Genomic DNA, 26756 nt, shown 5'->3' with positions numbered 1-26756 from the left:
GATAAGAACCAACCATATCAAAGCAAAGATCGATAAAACAAGAAAACAGCAAATGCAGACTCTGTGGACAAAGAGACGAAATGATAAACCATATCGTAAGTGAATGCATCAAACTGGCCCAAAAGGAATACAAAAACAGGCACGACCAAGTGGGGAGGGAAGTATATTGGGAATTATGCAAACAACTGCATTTTGAACGTACAGACAAATGGTACAAGCAGAAGCCCGCAACAGTACTCGAAAACGAGAACCACAAAATCCTATGGGACATGGACATACAGATTGACAAACCCATCCAAGCAAGAAGACCAAATGTCGTAATAATTAACAAGAAAGAAAAATCCTGTCAAATCGTAGATTTTGCTGTCCCAGCTGACCACAGAGTGAGTATGAAAGAAAAGGAGAAACGGAGCAAATACACAGTTAGCCAGAGAGTTAAAAGGGATCTGGATGATGAGGAAAATCAAAATAATACCTATAATAGTAGAAGCACTAGGAACAATCCTGAAAAACTTTGAAAAAAGAATGGGAGAAATTGGAATCAGAGGAATGGCTGCAAAGATACGACTAACAATAAGGAAAATGGCTGGAATATTAAGGAAACCCCTTGAATGCGGAGAATAATACACATGAACCACATGCGTGAGCCAGACAACTTGCTGCAGAGGCAAGACATGAAGAAGCTTTATAGGGAATGAAGAACACTGGAGCTGCATATCAATAAGCTCTATATTCCCATCACACATCCCCTCCAATTGTACCATCACCGCTCCCCCCCCCCCCAAAAAAAAAGAAACAAAGTGTGAAACCAAATAGCCAAGACCTCCACTGGACAAGTGCAAAGAGAACTAGGAACTTGGAGAGGCTTAGTGCCACTCAAATCCCACTTCAGACCAATGGCCGCTGCCTGCGAAAAATCAATAGCGAGAGGCTATTGCAATAATGCAAATTTATTTGCAAATGCTATTGAAGGAGGTGGAGATAGCTGGACGTCTGGGGAGACTTGTTGTCATTCAGCTTCCAGGGAACACCACAGGTTTTCAATCAGATCTTTGATGACCTGTGTGAAAGCTCCATGTGAGGCAATAATAATAATAATAATAATAATAATAATAATAATAATAATAATAATAATAATAATGATGATAATAATAAACTGGAGGCAGTATTGAAAAAAAATGAAAACTATAAAATCCCTGAAAACATAGAAAGAAGTACAAATGGATAAACTCATCCAAACAAGAAGACTGGACATGATAATACTCGACAAGAAGGAAAAAACCCGTCAAGTCATAAATTTTGTTGTGTAAGGAGATCATGGGGCGAAGATCAAGGAGGCAGAAATATAAAGAAAATACATGGAACTTGCCAGAGCACTGACATGAATATGAGATGAAGAAAACTACTGTAATACAAATAATTGTAAGAGCACTAGGACATGTTCTGAAAAATCTGGAAAATAACTGGGATAAATTGGAATCAAAGAAAGGTTTGAGCCAATACAATGCAAGACATTGATAAAATCAGCTGGAATAATACTGAAAATGTTTGAGTGCGAAACCAACCCATGTTACCAGCAAATAGCCAATGCCAACAGACCATAGTTGAAATAGAACTAGAACAAAAAAAAATATAAAATGAATATTACACTAATAATAGAGAACTAGAACTCTTATATAAACTCCATAGTCTGACCCCACCACCTCTCTAAATATGTCGTGGTTTGAAAGAACAGAAAGACCAAAGAAATAAATCACCAACCCGACCATCCACCGCAGAAGTGTGATGGGTACTGAGGAAGTTTATTATAATGAATCAGTTAGAATAGACGTTGTATTTGAGCATTAAATAACTATAAAAGACCAATGAAAGCAATCAAATGTAATCTTTTAAAAAGCGAATTAAAAGTCATTTAGATGTAAAAATCTTAACATTGAAACCAGAACAATGCAGAATTGAATTGGAAATGAATTTACATGATTATGAAAAGCAAAGACTATTTGATTGTATTGTGCAAAAGTGGAGTCAAAGAACATTGGTGTCTCATCCTTACTGATGCTTATTGAGAAAAGAATCAAGAGGAAAACATAATGCTGATGAACAAACTAACAAACAGAATTCTCATTTCATGAGTGCAATAGAAAAGGACCAAACGACCTCCATGCATAAGATGGTTTATCAGATAAGGGTAAACCACAAAACTATCAGAAAAGCATTTCATATTGAGTTATATATTTTTTATTCTGCAGAAGTTATACAAAACAAAAAATTAGGCACAAGCTCACTCAACAATTGGGGAGAGGGGTCTATTGTCATCTTCGTCCCTGTAGTTCATATTGACCTGGGGCTAAATTCATCAATCAAGACATCACAGCATTTTCTCACAGAATCGATGCAGCCAAGACAGATAAACTTTCTGAAAGGCCAATTTTGCTAATTTTGTCCCTCGTCAAGTCCAGACCTGAATCTACTACTGCTAGGTGCAAATTAGAAAAGTACACGAACAGGAAATCTCACCTCAATATCGATTCTCTTAAGGCTGCCATTAAGGGGAAATGGACAAATCTGTCACATAACTTTATCATTAATATTTGTACGACTTTCCAACACGATGTCAAGATACTCATCGTCAAAAAGAACAGACGTATAAAATATCTGATTGATGCTGACATTTTCTATTTGTTTTATTATTATTTTATGTGTTTCTCTGAGTATGAATTTGAAAACGAATGTATTTTATTTGCAGCTCTATATGTAAGGAATGTAGTTTAAGACCATTACAATTAAAACAAGTACTTCAAATAGTAGTAGTAGTAGTAGTAGTAGTAGTAGTAGTAGTTGTGTGTTTTTTTTTTGTTTTTTATTTTACTCATCAGGAGTTTTCATACAGACTATCATCAAAGATTTCTCTCTGTTAATGATCTGTGATGTTCCCTGGACTTTAAGTTACAACAAGTCTTCCCAAATTTCCTATACTCTCCACTTCTTTCGATAACATTTGCAGATGAATTTGCATTATTGCATCAGCCGTTTACCATTGATTTCTCAATGGCAATAACTATTGGCCTTCACTATAATTTAGGTGGCAATAAGTCTCTCCGACATCCCAGTCCTCTTTGAACTCATCCAGTGGAGATCTACTTAGTGCTTTCTCTCCTTGGTCTTTCCATCCTCTTTGACTCATCACTATTTCATGTGGTTGTTGTTATTATTATTATTTTATTTATTTTTTTATTTCATTTTTTTTTTTACTCACTAAGAGTTCTCACAAGATCATTATCAGCGATTTCTTACTGATAATAACCGGTAGTGTTTTCTGGATTCTGAGTAGTGACAAGTTTCCCCAGATTGCCAGCACTCACTTATAACCTTTGAAAATGACTTTGCATTATCGCAATAGCAGCTTACTATTAATTTCTCATTGGCACTGACATTTGGGTGGCAATAAGCCACCCTAAGATCTCAGTACTCTTGGCACTCATTCAGTGAAGGTCTGGGTAATATTCTCTCTCCTCAATTCTTTCATCCTCCTTGACCCTTCACGACTATTTTATGTGGTAGCAGCCATGGCTGATGCATTTTGGGGGGAGGGAGGAACAGTTTATTATTATTACTATTATTGTTGTTATTATTATTATTATTATTATTATTATTATTATTATTATTATTATTTACTTACAAGGAGTTCTCACATGAATCACTATCACTGGCAATAATAGGGGGTTTTACCGGAGCCTATGTAACAATAAGTCTATCACTGATTTCCAGTACTCTCCTTTTCTTTCAATATTAATTGCAAATCTCTTTACATTCTCACAACAACTGTTTACCATTGATTTCTTACGGAAAACAGCTGCTGACATTTTTTTCGAATTGGATTGTCAAACTAAAACTCATTAGAATGTCTGTACTCTTTGTGCCCTTTCAGTAAAGTTTTAGATAATGTTTTCTCTTCTTGGTCTTTCCATCATCATTAACCCATCAATACCATTTTGTGCAGTACCAACTAAGACTTGTGTCATTACCTTTTGTTAGCAGTGGAAAGGGGTTAATTTATGGAATATTTGGAAGTTTCAGTTCCATTGGATTTGTGTAATGTTCTTTTTATATTATTTGTTCTATTTCTTTTTCAATTTACTTGTAGTTGGTCAGTGTTACCTAGTTAAGTAGATTCGTTTCCATACTCGAGGATTTTTTTAAATATTTCAGATGTTTCCATCTGTACCATGCATTGTGTCAATCCTCCTTTTAATTCTAATTTTTCCTTCTTGTAGATTATTATCACGTCCAGACATTTTGCTTTGACCGTTTGTATTTCTATATTCCAGAGACTTTCATTGTCCCCTTCTGGTCCCAGTTTGTGTCCAATGTTAAAAATGCAGAGTTGCATAGTTCCCAGTGAACTGCCTTTCCAATCCAAGTCTATTTTTATATTACTTTTTGGATGCTTTTCTGTATTCACTTATATTTATACTGTTTTGTCTCTTTGTCCACACAGTCTACACTTACTCTTTTCTTGTTTCTTTTTTTCTAATTTGGCTTTTATATAATTTATTTTAATCACATTGACAGTAATAATTCTGTTGTCTGTTCAAGTATCCTTTTCATAACCATGTCAATGTGTTTTTGTTCATCTTTTCTTTGTTCAGTCTTATAAATCATCTATTTCTGTTTCTCTTCTCATTTTGCTTTTCTTGCCTTTTTGTTTTCAATTTTGCTCCCTTTGTTTTGTTTATTTTTCGTGGTACTTTTTGCAACTTTCTCTGGTTTAAGTTATATACTTTTCTAGTTCTTCTATTGTAGTTTTCTGTATTTACCAGTCTTCTTCCCTCTTCTTTCGTTTTGCATAAAGTTGGTCAATGTCATAATTTGAGTGTGGTATACTGTGAATGGTTATTAGTTCATTAGTTACTTTGGTCCATGTGCCCGAGTTCTTTTGTCCAACCTATGTAAGGGATCAAGTATCTTACTGCTATTCTTTTCTATATAATCTTGTTTCAAAGAGCTTTCTTGTTCTTCTCAAATATTCTTTTCCAATTTTCTCCTTAAATTTCTATTGATTTGATGTCATCTATTACTAGAACTCTCAGATATGTATAGACATTATGCTCACTAAGTGCCTTCCTAATCTTGTGGTTCTTCATCCACTGCCGTTTTCCATTTTCATCACAAGTAGTCAACACTATTACATTCTGAATACCATTCAAATATCTTAGATGAATATTTTTGTTTTCTAGTTCCTGTTTCCTAGTTCCATTTTTTTTCGGCCATATGTGTATATGAGATGATATATTTTGTCTTTTGTGTTTATGAATTTGTATCCAAATTTGCACATCCTGAGTATGCTATTGAGCACCATAATACTTCTAATGAAGAGTGTTAGGGATAACGAGTCTTTCTGGAAGTTGCCATTGTATTTTTATTTCTAACATATTCTTTCACTGTCAATTCCTGGTGCCATGTTTTCATTGTTCTCTCTATAAAGTTGATAATTTGGTCAAATATTTTGTATGAATGGATGAATTACAGGATATATATATATATATATATATATATATATATATATATATATACATATATATATATATATTGTTTTTAAAATATGCTGATCCACTGACATGTGTTTCGCCGTCTATGACTCATCATAGCGAGATTCGAAATTGGAACCCTATTGTAAGAAACCTAAACTCTTACCACTCGTCCACTTTGCATGACTGTTCGGATATATCGCGATTTACATAGATGTTATTTGTTTTTGTTTTTGCGATACAATATGAATGAATTCAATTATTTACGAAAGTGCATTTTTATCTAAATGCGAGTTGGGAATAATTTTACCTTTAACCAATTTGGTAACCCCATGTGGGGAGTAGCAGAGATATTGCTTTGAAAATATAATTATACTAGCAGGGGTGCCCAGCGTTGCTCGGGTGTTTGGAGGTGTATGCTGTGCAAAAAAAGCAAAAAAACAAAAAAAATGGTTAATTTATTAAAACTTTGACCCCTATTATGACCCCTTAAAATTTATAGTTTCGGGCTCAAATCACTTTATTAAGTTAGATCCAGGTTCAAGGAACCTATATCTAAAATTTCAAGTGTCTAGACCCAAAATTGTCGGAGGAGTTTGGTAGAGTTCTTAAAGGTCAAATCGTTGAAATTTGACCCCTTAACAGCCAAATTTCTGGCTGACACCCGTCACATCGACTTTCCCAAATCTCAGTACCCGGTATTTCAAATTTCGAGTCTATAGACTAAAAATTGACAGAGTTATTGCGTAGGGAAATTTACACAGACAGACAGACAGACACGTTCACTTTTATAGATATATAGATATACACATCCTTTGTGTGTATCTTTATAAATAAATCCCTATTATGAGTGCCTCTAATTTTTATGAGTAAAGAAAATTGAGATAAAAGAGTAGAGATGATTTTCATATGAATTTTTAGAGATGAGTAGTTATCATTGGATTTGTATAAGTCTATATAATATTTGAGCAAAAATTATTTTACTTTTTGGAAACTCTTGAGCTAGTGATGTGTTTAGAATGTTAGTTTTGTTAAACCTGGTCATAGAACTCAGGTTGAATACATATACAACTCTATCAGTATAAAAAAGAGATAAAATCAATAACAAATTAGGAAAATAAGCAGATCAGTTTTTTAAGGAGATCAATTTTTTTTGGTTAGTCATGCTCATAGAATGTTATCTTTTATATTAACTGAGTGGTATCAATTTGCTCATGGAGACAACATATTTTAAATATTTTTTTTAAAGCATTTTGATTTTTTCCTGACTACATACCTGACTTCTCACCACTCAGGCCTGTTTCTCCGGCACGCCAGCCAGGTCCTGTTTCAGGATCACAAGTTAAGGCAGATTTCCAAGTTGTATAAACCGGAGACAAAAAAGTGCTCTTTTCATTTTTTTTACTACCAGGTGGCAGTGCAACCTCCTGGACAAACATCTGTTGACAAGCGGAAACAGAAAGAACATTATAAAAACCTACAACAATCACTAAAAAAATAGATCATCACAAGGTTTTTATATATAGATATTTATATATACATATATAAATAAAGATATGTACATATCTATGAACATATATGTACACATATCTGATGTTATTCTATTATTTTCAGATCAAATAAAAAGCTTCAAAAAGCTATATGAATGTCTATACCACTAAATCATGATATATTTATGTAAACATATTTCATATATATATATATATATATATATATATATATATATATATATATATATATACACACATATATATATATATATATATATATATATATATATATATATATATATATATATATATATATATTTAAACATTTATTATAAGGGATTGAAATCTGTCTTATTTTTTCTTTCAGCATTAAATTAAAAGCCCATCCCACATCATGATAACAATATTATTTTATTATTTTGAAATGTAAAAACACTCTAAACCTATTTTTATCACTATAGGATTGCAATATGATATATATATATATATATATATATATATATATATATATATATATATATATATATATATATATATTTATTTATTTATATATATAATCAAAGTATTTGATAAGAAAGTATATTTGAGTGTTTTGTAAACTGATCAGCATAATAGCATATTTGAAAGAAGTTTGAATCTATTTTGCCAATTTATTTATTTACTTGCTATTAATATTTTTTGTCATAAATTCTTTTAGCTCTAAAGTTTATTTTTCATGTTATGCTGCAAAAGAAAGGAACAATGAAACAAACATATAAAACAAAATGCTACAAGTATTTTAATGGTATAAAATTTCAAAATTGCTGTAATATATCATAAGAATTAAACAATGGATTCAGAAACATGTTTTAAAATAATAATAATAAATTAATTATAAATTTTAAAATTAAATGAGTTTTAATCATTAAGAAATTGTTTAATAAAAGAATTTCAATTATAATTTTTTTTAATTATAAAAAATTAAAAACATGTATTTCTTATTCGCTATTAAGAAAAGAAATTGCTTTGAGCTGCTAGTGTTTCAAGTCATCTTGAAGTAAAATATTTTCCATGATGATGCCTTGATTCGTTTTTGGTTTAAAGTAAAAGCAAATGTAAAAAAAAACATAGGTACATTATATTCATTTGTTTCTTTATTAGAGTTTATTGTTTTGAAAGGATTTAAAAAATTGTTGATAAAAGAAAAACAAATCAAATGATTAATTTGTTATTAATTAGTGCAAAAATAAGCACTCTGTTTTAACTTCATGATTTCGCGATTCTCTGATCATAGAAAATTAGTTTGTAACCAAAACCTGGACTATTATTTAAAAAAAAACTTATTTAAAGTAAGATTAGTGCAGTTAAATATATTGACTAGTGTTATTTAATATTGTTGTTTTTATTTTATATTTAACACTGACGAGACGAGATTCCTTTTAAATAGTATAATGAATATTAGTATTCACAGTCCTGCATTGTTATAGAACAATCTTGGTTATGAATCCCAACGGATGACATGAGAACAATCAATTGATGATCTCTTTGTCAGCAGGACTGAGGTGTCTAGAGAATACTCAGTGATCATATTTTGTTTCTGCATAAATAGAGGAATTATTCTTACCAAATTTCAAGTTGTGCAGCTTGAAAATATTTTGCAGAAGTACAAATAGAAGAACACACTTTTAGTTAACATTTACTTTACGGGATTCCTAAAAAAAATGTTGATCTCCACTATTTCAAAACAACATATCGTTATATTATTTATACATTTATTGATGCATTATAGTCGAATATTATTTATTTACTTTTTTTTGTAATTCTGACTGGGTTTATTCGTACACATATTAGATAAATGAGTGTTGGTTTCAAATCGTCTTTTTAGTTCAGGCATAAAATTCTATTATACTTTAAAACCGATTTTACCTGTCACTCTACAAAGAAATAAATCAACTTTATGGCATCAATACCAGTGTAAAAAGAACAAAAAATGGCCATATTACATCTATAAGAATGTAAGCAAGACAAGTCCATATTAAAAATATCAAAAATAGTATCTAATGGTGTCTTAAACTGCAATAGTAAATAATAGCTTTATGTTGCTGTAAGTTGTTTTAAGGCATCATTTTTTTACGATTCTCTTAACACAAATATAGAAATGGGAGTGATTTTTTTTATTCTAGAGTTGATGCTCTATAATTTCTTAAAAAAAAACTGTCGTTTTAAACTTAGGTAATTATAAAGAGTGAGTATAAATTTCTAGTATATTTAACGATCAAATTTTTTTATTTAATTAACACATTCTAAATAAATTTTACCCCATTATTTTGTTGCTATCAATACACATGTTCAGTCCTTGTCTTTTATACCAAGTCTGAAATAAGGGACCACTATTAACACCATTACTGTTGGTTTGGGGGGCGATCAGAGTGTTAGTTTTTGAGAGAGAGAGAGAGAGAGAGAGAGAGAGAGAGAGAGAGAGAGAGAGAGAGGGGGGGAGGTGGTCATGGTGGTGTGAAACAGAGAGTTCTTCAATTTCTCAATACTTTTGTTTCTATGCTCTTTCTTTTTGTTTTTTATTACAAACTTTTTCAAAATTAATAGGTTTTCATTCCCCGTTGTTTTTGGGTTGTATATGTGTGTCGTAACTGTGTTTACTTGTTTTTTATAATTGTGTTTGTTCCTAATAATTTTCTTTAATAATTGTGCTCAATAGTTATGTTAAATAATTGTGTACATATTTGCATATTCTGTTTAATAATTGTGTACATATTTGCATATTCTGTTTAATAATTGTGTACATGTTTGCATATTCTGTTTAATAATTGTGTGCATATTTGCATATTCTGTTTAATAATTGTGTACATATTTGCATATTCTGTTTAATAATTGTGTACATGTTTGCATATTCTGTTTAATAATTGTGTACATGTTTGCATATTCTGTTTAATAATTGTGTGCATATTTGCATATTCTATTAAATAATTGTGTACATATTTGCATATTCTGTTTAATAATTGTGTACATGTTTGCATATTCTGTTTAATAATTGTGTACATGTTTGCATATTCTGTTTAATAATTGTGTACATGTTTGCATATTCTGTTTAATAATTGTGTACATGTTTGCATATTCTGTTTAATAATTGTGTACGTGTTTGCATATTCTGTTTAATAATTGTGTACATGTTTGCATATTCTGTTTAATAATTGTGTACATATTTGCATATTCTGTTTAATAATTGAGTACATATTTGCATATTCTGTTTAATAATTGTGCTCAATAGTTTAGTTTATGTTTCAGAATTTTTTTGAAGAAGATTTATGATTTGTATTATTTTTGTCAGTCACGCATCTTAACTATTATTATATTACAATGTTTTGGTCGATATGACCTCTGACCTTCTTGAGGTTCATCTTTTTTGAAAGTTCAAACCTCTCTAGTGGAATTTGGGATCCTTTGAATCAAACACAGTAATCTTTATGAAATTTCAAACTGAACCCTGTATTTAATCCATGAGAGTAAATATTTTACATTCCATCAACCATTACTGGATTGGCATGTTAATTTATGTTATTCTTAGTAATAGTAAGTAAGGATTGAATCTTTAACTTCCAAATGACTTATTTAGAACTGATTGTTAACGAAAGCTATTTATGATGAGGGCATATGTTTATTTAATAATTGAATAAAATTTCATACAGAAATTGGCTTTTAACTTTAAAATATTAAGTTACCAAATGTTTTAATCTTTAGAAGAATTTTCAAAATCTATAACAAATGTATATTTTAAATAGAAAAAAAAACATTTCTTAGTATAGCCTTTTTAGTTTGTTTTTATCCAGTTTCATGGGGATGGCCATCATGGCCGGAATCAGCTCTACCACATTCAAATCCTATCACTAATGCTTTTTAGAAAGGTATTGCCCCACGATTGTCTTCCCCTAGCTATAGATCAAGCGACTTATGTTCAACTGGCTGTATACAATGAATAATTGATAATACATTGTGCCTTGGCAATAAATTGTGCTTTGGCATTAAATAAACCAAAGCAAATTGATATGCTCTAAAATTCATAATTCGATCCAGTTGTGTTGTCTTATGTCAGGTTGAACTTTTATATTTCCATATGCGCCTCAAAATTGTTGGCCAGTAAATGGTTAATGCAGCAAAAATGGGTAGCATATATGGATATATATATTTGATCACTTCCTTTTTTGCTCCCAGATAAGCAGGGAATAGGGTCATGATAATCAATACTTTAACAACAAAATAGGATTTTCAAAAATATATAATCTGTATATTAAATATAAGTAAGCCTGTGAACCTGCTTTAAAATAAAGGTCTCCCCTCTCTCTTGAAATAATAATATTGAACAGATTCGTGGGGAGTTAAGATATACAAGAACAAGAGAGAGGGAGAGAGGGGGGGGCAAATATAAAAAATATGAAAAGAGAGAAACAAGAGAGGGGGTGGTTGTGTATATGAAAGTGAAAAAGCGTGTGAAAGAAAGGGTTTATGTGCGTTTGTGCAGGTGAGAGGGAGAGAGAGAGAGAGAGTGTGTGTGTGTGTGAGAGAGAGAGAGAGAAAGAGAGATAGCTTGTGTAATGAATACATGCATGCATATGCATGTTGAGTTATCACCCTTAGCTGCCTTTTCCTTTTTTCTTGGCACCAGGAGACTCGTTTCCCCTGTTTTCTTTTGGTGGGCTCTGTTCACTGGTTGCAATCTACTTGAGGAAAACCCTCAAATTTCCCCTTCCAATAGCAGCCCTTGAATAATATAGTTGCATCATGCTCTTTTAAATATCATCCGTGCTGTTACTGTTGTTACGGACATGCTTCTTCCACCGTAAACAAAAAGTGAGGGAGGGGGTTAGATATTGGCATCTGAATTTGATAAGAATCATCATCATCACCATTCTTGCAATGAAATGTGGAAATGACCTTAATGAATAGGATTTCCTGACAATTCTGCCAAAAATGGCTCCAGTCCAAGCATTTTATTTAGTTTACTGTAGTTTTCAGATCTCTTACTTTTTCTTGTGTTTGAATATTGTATGTTTCATTTATTGACTGAAAATTTGCACCAGATTAATCTTAAATATAAGAAATCAGACACTAAAAGAGATATCTATGCTCAAAAATAGAACTTATCCGCAATTAGAATTATCAACATTGTAATTACTGTTGCAGTTATGGGATTTGTTATTATTGTTATTAACACACTGTAATTACAGAATATCATATTCAAAAACTAGATCTACCACATAATAAGGTTTTTTATATTGTATAATTACGTTAAAATAACACTAGAAGTATAAAACGTTTTATGAATAAACTTTATGAATTCAGAAATAATGGTAAATGAATGAATTTACAAAGCCATTTTATACCTATCTTATGAAATATTTAAAAGAATTTGGCCTGGATATTCATTATTTTGAGAAAATTATAGATATTTGTTTATTTTTTTCTTTTCATTAAAAGTTAAAATATAGTTTTTATTAGAATAAGAGATGTTCAAAATAATATAAATAATTATAATTATTATTATTTATTATTTATTTATTTACTTTGCAGTTTCCGGGTTATTTTCATAGCATTATACATGCATTTTGCTTTAGATGTTAGCATTATTAAATATGTATGATTCAGACGTTACTGTTTGTTATTACAATCAACATTGTCACATTACCACTAAATGGAGTTCATATTATTGCTATTAACATTAATTACTATCATGGTGTATTAATTATTCATGATTTTAGTATTTAATACTAATATATTTAATTATCTATAGTATAATTAGTATTTTTGTAGTAAATAAATTTAATGTCATTGTTACTAACATTATTATTGCTGCAGTTATGGAATTTATTTTAATTGCTATTAACAATGTGAATTGTGTATCTCTAGAATGTAGTATTTATCATAAGATCTAGAATTATTACTATAATAGGGGGCGTAATATCACGTCTATCAACATGGTTAATATTAAAATTATAGAAAACAGTATGATCGTGTTCAAAATTTTTATTATGAGCAACATTGATATTATTGATCCAATAAGAGGATTTTAAATTATTACTAACATTGAAATCAGCCGTATTTATTATTATATATTAATCTAGCAATACAATTTAATATTAATACTGTCATCTCTGGTAATATTACTGCAGAAATTGCGCCGGATATAATTGCTATCAATATGGTTTATATTGTGCTTATATATTGTGGACAGTTTATATTGTGGTTATATTAGTGTAAACAGTATTTCGTTAATATTATTTAGTATTAGCATAATTATGTCTAATATCATGGCGATCAACAATGTTGAATTGTAGTTAAAGAATATGATATTATTGTGACCAATATTTTAATAAGAACTAATAATAGAATTCAGTATATTTTTATCATCACCGCAAATATTAATCTAGTCATGAGACATAATTGATTGAATCACGATCAACATTGTTAATATTGTGATAATAGAACATATTATTATTATGATTACAATCGTTAATATTAATCTAGTAATACAATTTAGTATTATATCATCATCAATGTTACTATTACTGTAGTAATGAGATATCATTAATATCAGGCCTGTTAATATTGTGTTTAAAGAATATAGTTTTATTTTGATCAGCATTGTTACTATTAATTTATTCATTAGATTTAGTATTATTCTTATAATCTTTCTCAAAATTACTAATTCGATTTGATATTATTGCTATCAACACTGCTAATATGTCAGTTGTAGAATATAATATTATTGCAATCAGCATTGTTGATATTAATATAGGACAAGGATTTAGTATAATTACTATTATCAACGTTGTTATTATACATGGATATCAAAGTGGTTAATATTGTAGATTCAGAATATAGTATTATTGTGATCAACACACTTGATATATATCCAGTAATAGAATTAAAATAATATTGCTCGCATTACTGTCAATATGGTAGTTATGGATTTTTTTTTTTTGTGATCAACATTTTAAAATATTAATCCAGTAACAGGAGTATCTATTATTGATACTGTCTTTGTTAATATCACTGTTGCAATAGAATTTAATATAATTGCTATAAACGCTGTGAATATTGATTTTTAGTATAGGCTATTAATTTAATCAACATTGCTAATATAATTTAATATAATTGTTAACATCTCTGTTAACATTACTATCAGAATTGTATCGAATATCATTGTTATCAGCACTGTGAATTTTGTTGTCTTACATAACATCTGTGTTCTTCGTGTTGTGGCTGTTACTGATATGCTTCCACTGTAAACATGGAAAGGGCCTAAGATATTGCCATGAGCCCCCAATCGCCACTACATCCACCACCACTACATCCACCACCACTACGACAATCATCATCATCATCATCATCATCATCATCATCATCATCATCATCATCATCGGCAGCAGCAGCATCATAAAGTGAACAAATAAATCGTATTTGTCAACTTTGCCAAAATGGCTTCCATTGGCATAAAATAGAATAAAACATCTTGATATTTCCCTCCTTCCTTTCAAATTCCAACTAAATACATGAATAAATGCAAAGTTCGTTGGAAAAGAGAAGTTTTTCTACGAAATTGATCTTAATTATTTCAACCGGAAAAGAAGATGCCTGTGATAATGATGCCTGATATCATCACTATCAACATAGCTAATGTTTTTAATTACAAAATATATTATTACTCTGATCGATACTTAATATTAATCTAGTAATAAGATTTAGTTTTATTGGTTTCATCAATCTTAATATTACTACAATAATGGAATCTAATATCAACTTTGTTAATATTGAAGTTGTCAAGTATAAAAGTATTAATGTTGATATTAATCTAGTCATAAACTGTAATACAATTGTTATCATCGTTATTAATAATAATATTACCGTATTAATGAGATCTAATCCTATGATTATCAACTAATATTTTTAATCATAGAATATGTTGTTGCTTACTGCTTATATCTAATATAAAAATAGATATCTTTTCGTAAAATTAAAATTATTATTTGTTGTATTTAATTTATTACTCACTTGGAGTTCTCATACCAGTCGTTCCAAATAATTTTTTATTTATAACAATCAATGGCTTTCCCTTTAGGCTGATTGACAGTGATTAATTTTCCACAACTCATTCCATTATTATTACTGTTATAATTCTCAGTATTCTTGAAACGATTTTCCCTGGAACTTAGTGGAAATAACTTCCTTCAATCTTCCAGAATTACTCTCAGTTTTTTTCCTGTTGAAGTTTATTATTGGCTCACAAGGAACTTTCACACAGGTCATCAAAGATCTCTCCTTGAAAACAGCCTGTGGTGTTCCGTGGAAGTTATGTGACAACAAGTCTCCCCAGGTTTTTTATAGTACTCTTCACCTCTTTCAATAACATTTGCATTATCGCAGCAGCTGCTTGCCATTGATTCCTCGTTTGCAGTGGCTATTGGTCTTCAATGGAATTTGCATGGCAATAAGCCTCCCCAAGGTTCCAATTCTCTTCGCACTTATTCGGTGGAGGTCTTGTCAGTTTCTCGGTCTCTTCTTCCTCCTTGACTCTACTTAGTTATTTGGTCTCACTGTTTTTTGGCGGTGGGAAATTATATGGTAATGGGAGGATGGGGGTGGGGTAAGAGAACTTAAAGATAAGAACAGAGTTCTTGGTTCCATGTACTGTTTCATGTTTTGCCTTTGCAGCAGTTTGTCTGGCCCACGCTTGTTGCTCCTGTGTGTTAGTTTCCACATTCAAGGATTTTTCTTAACATTTCAGCTGTTTTCATTATTATTGTTCGTTGTATTTTTCAAGTCATTTCTTTATTATTATTATTATTATTATTATCATCATCATCAATACGTATCAATAAGTATCAATCAATACTAATAATTAATTAATTAATTAATATATCGATTATCGGTTTGTTACAATTGCCAATTAACAGACACCTAAGTTGAACAATTAATAACATAAAACATTTACCTCATTGGTTATACTAGTTTGATATTTTAGAAACGAATCTGATTACTCTTTCAGAATGTGTCTTTACTGGTTAACATTCATATATATATATATATATATATATATATAGATGTTTTTATTTGTTTTTTTTTTTGTTAGGGATACTCTTTGAACGAATTCAATTATTTATACGAAAGTACATTTTTACCTAAATGCGAGTTGGGAATAATTTTCCCTTTGACCAATTTTGTACCCCCTAAATGGGGAGCGGCATATATATATTATTTTTAAAATATAATTATCCACTGACACGTGTTTCGTTGTCTACGACTCATCAGAGTGGCTGAATCTAGCGAGATTCGAAATCAGGACCCCATTATAAGAAGCCTAAACCTCTACCACGGGACCACCTCGCTCAACTACTGAATGTATCGCGTTTTTATGTAGATGTTTTTATTTGTTTTTGTTAGCAATACTCTTTGAACGAATTCAATTATTTATACGAGTTGGGAATAATTTTCCCTTTGACCAATTTGGTACCCCCTAAATGGGGAGCAGCATAAAAACTAATTAAGTCTTTTAGTAAATAAAGATCAAATAATAAGTTTGTTCTGATTGCATTGCGTTGTACAATAGACATTCTTTTTCTCTGTTCAAGTGCCCTGTCCATGTGTTATTGCACATCTTTTATTTAGTCAGTATAGAAATTTCACATGTATCTGCTTCTCTTCTAATTTTACTTTTTTCCTCTCTTTATTTACAGTTTTGCCGCTCTTTGTATTCATTTTCGTGGTGATGCTTCTTTAAGTTATGTATTTTAGTTTTTTTATCACATCGTCTGCATACATACTTACCAATCCGCATCTCCTCTTCTTTTTTTACATTGTCTAGCCTATGAAGGATCCAGAATATCTTACTCTGCTCAGGTATTTATTCCTTTTATTACATTTCTAGTACCTAATTTTTGTTTCAAGGAGTTTTCTGTACTCTTTTCATAAACTTCTCTTTCAACTCTGTTGAGATGATAGTGTTTGCTTCCAGAACTCTCAGATATTTATAGGTATCATGTTCATCAAGTGCCCTAATCACCTCTTGATTGGGCAGTTCTCTATTTTAATGTTAAACTAGCACTGGTTAGCTGTTTCGTTTTAGGAACACATTTTATCATTTTCTATATTTACCTTTAATCTGTAAACTAAACTATGTCATGTAAAATGTGCAAATATATATGAGGGTGAAATACGCAACGTATTATATAAAAAAATATATGTATATTTTACAATTTTAATCATTAAGATTTATTATTGTTGTTATCAATAATGATCTAAATACAGTAGTAATGAGATTTGCTATTATTGCTGTAAACAATTATTACTGTAATAATTTTATTGAAAATATTACTATTTGTTGTAGCAAAAGGATATTGAATCACAGCCATGTGTAATTTCCTGTATACTTATTGTTAAATCACACATGCGATATTTTACTATTATGGGGTCTTTGTGCATACGTATATAAGTTTAATTGTAAACAAATACACTGCATAAGATTCTAAAATTCCAGAATCTCTATTTTGTTATAATATCATAATTAATTGAACTATTCTATGATTATTATAATTTTTATGCCTATTTTAGTTGTTTTTTGTGCCTAGTGGTTATCATCTAGTGGTTATCATCTAATGGCTCAGATTTCATACTATTGGCCTCAAAATCCTTGGAGACTGGACTCTAGAGAAATGGTGGCATCTCTCTCTCTCTCTCTCTCTCTCTGCTGGCTAAAATAGTTGCTGTTAATCGTAATTAATCAACACAGAAAATTGATTACTGCAACTTGTACTTTTATTTGTGTTCTTAGTCGTTGTCGTGGTATGATGGGATGTTGAAAACTTTAACTAATTTGAAACCCCATTTTATACATTTTACTCGACCCACTTTAAGCTGATTCCTCCATACAAAAATCTTCTCTAAATTCTCATTGATAACGACCATGGGTTTTCTCTGAAACTTGAGTGACAATAAGCTTCTACGTGATTCTAGTACTCGTTAAACCCTTCCAATGCAGGTCTGGATGCTTTCTCACTCATTTGTCTTTCCATCCTCCCAGATCCTTCATAGAGATTTGGTACTCACAATCTATATATTAATAGGATAGCGTGTGTGTTATTTATTTTGTGTGTGATGCTTACATCCGAGTGATTGTCATTTAATTTTTATGGACAGCCATTTCTTGTAATAAATAATTTTACCAAGAATTCTTCATAAGTTTTGGTTTCGGTTTCAATTATAGCTGATGGCACTCCACTAATCTATTTTTTTTATAAATAATTTTATCAAGAATTCTTCATAAGTTTTAGTTTCGGTTTCGATTATAACTGAAGGAACTCAGTTTCGATTTTGATTTTTGATTAAAAAAAACTGATGCACCCAAGTCATATGGATATATATATATTTTTTTTTTAAAATCGAAACTTTATGATATATAAAAATCGATAGAACATTAATTCTATAATAATATATACGAAATCTACAAAAAGTAAAATATCATATTTCAGCATAGTTTACAATCTGGCTACGCTGGGCGTCTCTGCTAGCTTAGATAAATACTTACAATAATATCAGAGCATCTCCATTTATGCTGAACATCTACAGAATGCCAACATATGAATGAGTTCCCTGTGGAATTTACACAGGTCCCGCTAGTGTTAGTATTAATGTTTTTGCGAAGCTATCAGTTTCAACTCCTTGGATTTGTCTTAATATGTTGTGTTTGCGTGGTACCATCCTATTTTAATTTAACTGTTAGTTATTGTTTTATTATTATTATTATTATTATTATTATTATTATTATTATTATTAGTAGTAGTAGTAGTAGTAGTAGTAGTTATTTTCTATAATAATCTATTGCCACCAACTCTTATTATTATTGTTCATTTTAGTTATAGTGCTATCAATATTTACTATTTTAACTGTTATTAATTTTATTATTAATTAATATTTAATATTATGATTATGTATAAATATATTATTAATTTATTATTTAGTAATCATTAACTGTTATTATTATTATCATTATTATTATTATTATTATTATTATTATTATTTAACTGTTATTAGTCATAGTGCTATCTGTATTTACTATTTTATTAACTGAACTGTTATTAGTTATTGTTTTTATTATTATTATTATTAGTAGTAGTAGTAGTAGTAGTAGTAGTAGTAGTATTAATAGTAGTAGTGGTGGTAGTAGTAGTAGTGGTAGTAATAGTAGTAGTTTTTGTAATAGTAGAGTTACATAATTGCCACCAACTCTTATTATTATTGTGCATTTTATTTTTATTACTATCAACATTTACTATTACCATCGTAATAAGATTTAATTGTATTGTAAATAAAACTCTTGTTAGTTATTAAATAATAGGATTCAGTGTTATTGCAATCAACTCTATGAGTACCAAACATTTGGTAGAGGGATTTTCAATAACTTCTATGAAAAACTGTTATTTGTAGTAATGGAGTTTCCTATTATTGTTATGTACACTCTTATAATTAATGCTGTAATGCGATTAGGGATCACCGCAATGACAGTGACTGCTGCTGCTGCTATTCAAGCGTATGATTCCATATTGCATCACACGTGCACTACCACCACCACCACCACCATCACCACCACCATTACAACCACCACCATCACCACCACTACTACTACTACTACTACTACTAGTACGGGTCGTGAGGCTGCATAAATTTGAGCATAACTAAATGAGAAAAAAATGTAAACTTTAAACAAAATTTATTAAATAAAACATTTCTTAGCATTTCTCATTATTACTATTTCCTAGAAATTACTTTCTTCTTTAAGAGAGGTCGGTATATTGTCGAATGCATGGGGCGCCCTCACTGGAAAATTTTACACTCATTCGTCCGTTACTATTTTAGATCAATACTATAATTTCTACTATAATAATGGCTATTTTTGTTGCTGCATTCCACGTGGGGTATTTTCCTGCTCTGGCCTCTGATTATGTGTAAGTTTTATTGTAAACAAATAAACTTACTAAAAGTAAAATAGAAAACTAAGATTATTCTTATACTTAATAGCTGTCATTATTGCTGTACTAATAAAAACATTATTATTATTATTATTATTATTATTATTATTGCTGTTGCTGTAGTAGTAGTAGTAGTAGTAGTAGTGCTTACTCACTAGGAGTTCTCACCCGAGTTATCATCAGTCACTAGTAATGACAGAGTGTGGTTCACATGAGTGACAGCAAGTTTCTCCAGATTTCCAGTATTTGTCACTTCTTTTAATCATCGTTACAAATTATTTTGCGTCCTCGCAACAGCCTTTTACTATTAAGCTTTCACACATAATGGCTGGTGTATTTATCTGGAATTTTAGTGACAATAAGTCTCTTCAGGAGTTTCCATGCCCTTTCAGTGGAGGTCTGGTTGGTGCGTTCTCTCCTTCTTCTTTCCATCCTCTCAGGCTTTACTTACTTGACTCGAGTGCAGTTTGGCCCAATACCGGTTTTTAAGTGGAAAAAACAAGCTCTTGAAAAAAGGAGTGTCCATTGGGACAAAATAAATATTGCCTCAGTCAAGAAGGATTTCTCCTAGAAAATATGAAATATAGCATCAGAACAGTTCTCTGTCCGATTACATTTTTCTGTGGTACTAACTGATGTTGGTTTTACAAAGGGGTGCCAAATTATGAGATTCTTCTTCTTCTTCTTCTACTACTTCTTATTATTTTTCTTCTTCTTTTTCTTCTTCCTCTTCTTCTTCTTATTATTATTATAGTTTAAAGATTCAGCCTTGGCTACATCAACGATGTTCAATTCTTTTTAGTTATGAGATATAGCATTCCTATTATCAAATGTTATTTTGGTGTTAATTAACAAGATTTATTATAATTGATATAAATACTGCTAACTTATCATTACTGCAATATTCAGATTTGTTACCACTGCTATAGACATTTATTCTATTGGAACTGCTATTATTGCTGTGGCAATGGGATATTGGATCATAGCGCTACATAATTTCCATGATGCATATTGATTTATTTAGGGTTGCATAACACGTGGCATATTCTACTACTATGGCTGCTCGGCATGTGTAAAATTTGATTGTAAATAAATCCACGAGTCAAGATTTTATGATAAAACAGTAGCATCACTATTTTATTTTTATTTTCATAACGTTTACATTATTATTTTTATGATTATTAAAATCGTTTTCATGTTTATGACTCCAGTCTTTATAACAATACTAGCATGCCGCCCGGCATTGCCTGGTTGTAAAACACGCTTTATTACGATATTTTGATTAATAGACTTCGTATTTATTATTATATTATATTGGACCCAATATAAAGTAATGATTTAAAAAGTTAAAAAAAGAAAAATTACTTGTGCTCCACCACCGAGAATTGAAACCAAAACGTTTAGCTTATGATTTACTTTTTTCTTTGGTGTTAATGCCTGAGCTATGAAGGCATGTTTGCTGCAAGACTAAAAATTAAAACATGACTCAATAGCTATTATGTTATGCATGCATATTCGTAATGCCGTTATTTGACTTTCACCTGGCAAATTCCATTTTTTTAATTCTCACACTTTTGCACCGATTTTCTCCAGGTAAAACTAAAGTATAAAGTTTCACATGGGTTCGAATACCCTATATATTAAGTTTCATGTCTGTAGACCAAAAACTGACAGAGGCGTTTAGTAGGCAAAATTTTTAAACAAATATATATATATGCATACATAAATATATATAGAAAGAGGTTTGTGTTTACTATAACATTTTTATGTAAATATTACGCAAGTATAAATCATGTAAAATATCTGCATGAATATAATTACACGTAATAGTTAACTAAAGATGATCATCTCATCAGAAAACCGAAAAAACTAATAGGGAATTAATTAAGATGAATGTTTAAAAGAATATGCAAATTAGCTAGATCTTTTGCAGATGAATGCAATTCCACGACCCATATATAACAAAGTTGTATTTTCTTTGTACATAAATAGAAAAAGGGTTTCAATATGAATATCAATACACATAAAAAATCATAGGAGTATGGACTTCATCCAATATGTGTATACATACATAACTACTACTACTACTAATAATAATAATTTCTCATCACCACTACTACTATCACCAGTATTAGTAGCACCATCACATCCAATATTAATACTACTACTACTACTAGCACCAACACCACTACTATTATTATTGCCACCACTACTACTAATACTGCTAATACTACTCAATGTTAATATTACTGTTGAAACATCATTACCACTGATTACTAAAATATCTAACACCTCTACTATTACTATCATCATAATTACCAGTGCATGAGTTGGCAAATATATACCGACACAGACAATGGAATTTTCTATGTCAAGTTTAAATCCTATCTGACTTATTGTATACACTTACAAACTAATATTGGTGGCAAAGATATAAATTTACACTTTTTCTCCGAGTAGGTATAAAATAGCAACTTGTGTTCAATTAACTATTTACAATGAAATCCATGCAGTAACCATTGTGTCTTAGCATTAAATAAGACAAAAGGGTTGATATGCTGTAAAACAGACAAATCAAACCTAACTATTACAACTAGTACTTATATTTATCACGCTTATATTTCGTTCCTGATAGGATAACGATAGTAGATATAGTAATATCAACAGTTATAATTGGTAAAACTATACAAACACCGTGACAGCGAATTAACCCTAACCCTAAACCTAACCCTAACCCCTAACCCTAACCCTAACCCTAACCCTAACCCTAAACCTAACCCTAACCCTAACCCTAAACCTAACCCTAAACCTAACCCTAAACCCTAACCCTAACCCTAATCCTAACCCTAACCCTAACGCTGTCACGGTGTTTGTATAATAATACCTTATAATTTTGGTTTTTACGTTTATTATTATTATTATTATTATTATTATTATTATTATTATTATTAGTGTGATATCATTTTTTAGATCAATACTATAATTTCTACTATAATTGTTGACCATGCTTGTTGCTGCATAACACGTGGGGTATTTTCCTGCTATGGTTTCTGGTTATGTGAAAGTTTTCTTGTAAACAAATAAATGACTTAGGCTTCAAAAAACAAAACTTACACTATTCTACTTATTTTATTTTAGCGATTATTGTGGCAATAATAAAATTTATTATTATTTCTATACCAACATCAAACATTAGTGTAGCTTTTAGGTTCAGCCTTAATGACATCAAGAGTATTTAAATGATTTTCATTATGCGATATAGCATTGATAATATCAGCAATATTATTTTAATATCACTTAATAATAAGATTTATTATTATTACTCTAAACACTGTTATTATTCTATATTAAATAGATTTGTTTTTTTATTATTGATGATATGAACAATTATTATCGTAGTAATGTGGTTAAATATTAGTTCTGTTGAAACTGACAATTATTACTGTTGGGTTAAGGATATTGGATCACAGCTATATCTAATTGTAACTATAGATATTGATTTATTGTTGCATAATATGAGATTTTATACTCTTATGGTGTCGGTGTATACTAGTTTGTAAATAAATACGTTATTTTTATTATGTTGTTATTATTATAACTAATATTATTATCACTATTTTTTTATATAGTAAATTCGTAGGATAATCACGTTTGATACACCGGTTCCCGTCCGATCACCGAAGTTAAGCAACGATAAGCCTGTCCAATACTGGATGGGTGACCATTTGGGATTTCCAGGTGCTGTATGTGCTCTCCGCTTATCTCAGCATTGCTTCCAATCGTCCTGGACTTCTCCTTGCCACTGGTCTAAAACAGTGCCGATTCAGGAGAGGTGTGGGTGAAGATTGCACAACCGTTACCAAACAATTACATGCACAGCTGCCGCTACAGAGGGTATCCTTTGTCTTTCAAGATTGAATGAAGGCATCGAAATTCATAGGAATCAACATGGTACAACTGCTTGAGTTTTTTATTGGCAGTGGTTTCCCTAATTTTTTCTAGAATCAGGTACTTACTGGATGGATCACATATAATAAGTGAAAGTGGTGCTTTGGAACTGACATGATTCGAACTCGGCATTTCCATGGTGTCAGTTCGTGTATGTGGTTACCCACTTCTCCACAGGTATATTCCAATTATCTTTTATGTCTATTAAAATCATTTTTTGTGTGAATGACTGCCTACATTTTATAACGCTATTTCATACTAATCTGTGTATACACATAACTGATACCACCACCATAACCAACAGAGTGCAGGAGTGACCAAATGTATACTGATATAGACTATGGAATCAGCTCAGCTTTGCCCAAATTCTATCATATGTTTCACACCCACTTACACACAAATACTGTAGAAAAAAGAATAAACATACTGCTATGTATTGAAGACAACTTGTGTTCAATTAATAAGTTCTAATGAAACAATGAGTATTGTGTTTCAAAATTAAAAGAAAAAAACACTTAAAGGGTTGCTTTGCAAGAAATCATAAACTTACTACTACGACAACTACTTATATTATTCTTACTTATATGTTATATCCTGGGGTGATATTCACCCTGAGCAGGTTAAGCTGACTTTCTCCTTCAAGCAGGAGGTTTTTTAGGAATATTAAATTCACAAACGATCCCTAGTTATATGTAAGGGAAGATGATTTTAACATTTTAACGATCCCTAGCTATATGTAAGGGAAGATGATTTTAACATTTTAACGATCCCTAGTTATATGTAAGGGAAGATGATTTTAACATTTTAACGATCCCTAGTTATATGTAAGGGAAGATGATTTTAACATTTTAACGATCCCTAGTTATATGTAAGGGAAGATGATTTTAACATTTTAACGATCCCTAGTTATATGTAAGGGAAGATGATTTTAACATTTTAACGATCCCTAATTATATGTAAGGGAAGATGATTTTAACATTTTAACGATCCCTAGTTATATGTAAGGGAAGATGATTTTAACATTTTAACGATCCCTAGTTATATGTAAGGGAAGATGATTTTAACATTTTAACGATCCCTCGTTATATGTAAGGGAAGATGATTTTAACATTTTAACGATCCCTAGTTATATGTAAGAGAAGATGATTTTAACATTTTAACGATCCCTCGTTATATGTAAGGGAAGATGATTTTAACATTTTAACGATCCCTCGTTATATGTAAGGGAAGATGATTTTAACATTTTAACGATCCCTAATTATATGTAAGAGAAGATGATTTTAACATTTTAACGATCCCTAGTTATATGTAAGAGAAGATGATTTTAACATTTTAACGATCCCTAATTATATGTAAGAGAAGATGATTTTAACATTTTAACGATCCCTCGTTATATGTAAGAGAAGATGATTTTAACATTTTAACGATCCCTAGTTATATGTAAGGGAAGATGATTTTAACATTTTAACGATCCCTCGTTATATGTAAGGGAAGATGATTTTAACATTTTAACGATCCCTCGTTATATGTAAGGGAAGATGATTTTAACATTTTAACGATCCCTAGTTATATGTAAGGGAAGATGATTTTAACATTTTAACGATCCCTAGTTATATGTAAGGGAAGATGATTTTAACATTTTAACGATCCCTCGTTATATGTAAGGGAAGATGATTTTAACATTTTAACGATCCCTAGTTATATGTAAGAGAAGATGATTTTAACATTTTAACGATCCCTAGTTATATGTAAGGGAAGATGATTTTAACATTTTAACAATCCCTAGTTATATGTAAGGGAAGATGATTTTAACATTTTAACGATCCCTAGTTATATGTAAGGGAAGATGATTTTAACATTTTAACAATCCCTAGTTATATGTAAGGGAAGATGATTTTAACATTTTAACGATCCCTAGTTATATGTAAGGGAAGATGATTTTAACATTTTAACAATCCCTAGTTATATGTAAGGGAAGATGATTTTAACATTTTAACGATCCCTAGTTATATGTAAGGGAAGATGATTTTAACATTTTAACAATCCCTAGTTATATGTAAGGGAAGATGATTTTAACATTTTAACGATCCCTAGTTATATGTAAGGGAAGATGATTTTAACATTTTAACGATCCCTAGTTATATGTAAGGGAAGATGATTTTAACATTTTAACGATCCCTAGTTATATGTAAGGGAAGATGATTGTAACATTTTAACGATCCCTAGTTATATGTAAGAGAAGATGATTTTAACATTTTAACGATCCCTAGTTATATGTAAGGGAAGATGATTTTAACATTTTAACGATCCCTAGTTATATGTAAGGGAAGATGATTTTAACATTTTAACAACATTAGTTTTCCATTTTTTTTTTTTTTTTGCGTAGAAGTGTCTTCATCCTCCCATATATAGCACTTGGTATTTTCAAATATTCATCCCTCTGATACTGACTAGGCTCAACATCGCTTAACTAGTTATATGTATATCTTAGTCAGGAAAGATGATTTTAACAACATTAGGTTTTTGCATTTTTGTTTGGTTGTTTGTTTTTTGCATAGAAGTGTCTTCATCCTCTCATATACAGCGCTTGGTATTTCCAAATAGTCACCCATATGATACTGACTAGGCTTAACCTCGCTTAACTTTGGTAGTGTAAAAAGAACCCAGTGTGACTATAGCGTATATCTTGATATTATATTTGCACCAATGGGGATAAGCAATGTTGTAATGGCTTCTTTAAATGCATTACACATTATCTTCAATCCATGCTATAATTT

General features: G+C 30.5%; 1 protein-coding gene across 4 annotated transcripts in view; it reads right to left on the bottom strand.

Moving 5' to 3' along the window:
- Nucleotides 1–26756, bottom strand: part of LOC145242893 (protocadherin gamma-A11-like) — a 245944-nt gene that overhangs the window by 25310 nt on the left and 193878 nt on the right. For 2 of the 4 annotated variants that reach the window (XM_080106001.1, XM_080106002.1), the window contains exon 3: nucleotides 6805–6967. The exons of the other annotated variants lie outside the window; for them this stretch is intronic. In XM_080106001.1, coding sequence (XP_079962127.1) covers nucleotides 6805–6967 — 163 coding nt within the window. The remainder of the gene's footprint in view (nucleotides 1–6804; nucleotides 6968–26756) is intronic. 4 annotated transcript variants of the gene reach the window in all.

The sequence above is a fragment of the Euprymna scolopes genome, chromosome 21, assembly GCF_053919585.1.
Source record: "Euprymna scolopes isolate OS-2025 chromosome 21, ASM5391958v1, whole genome shotgun sequence".
Classification (NCBI taxonomy): domain Eukaryota; kingdom Metazoa; phylum Mollusca; class Cephalopoda; order Sepiida; family Sepiolidae; genus Euprymna; species Euprymna scolopes.
This window is presented reverse-complemented; position numbering and strand designations above follow the sequence as displayed.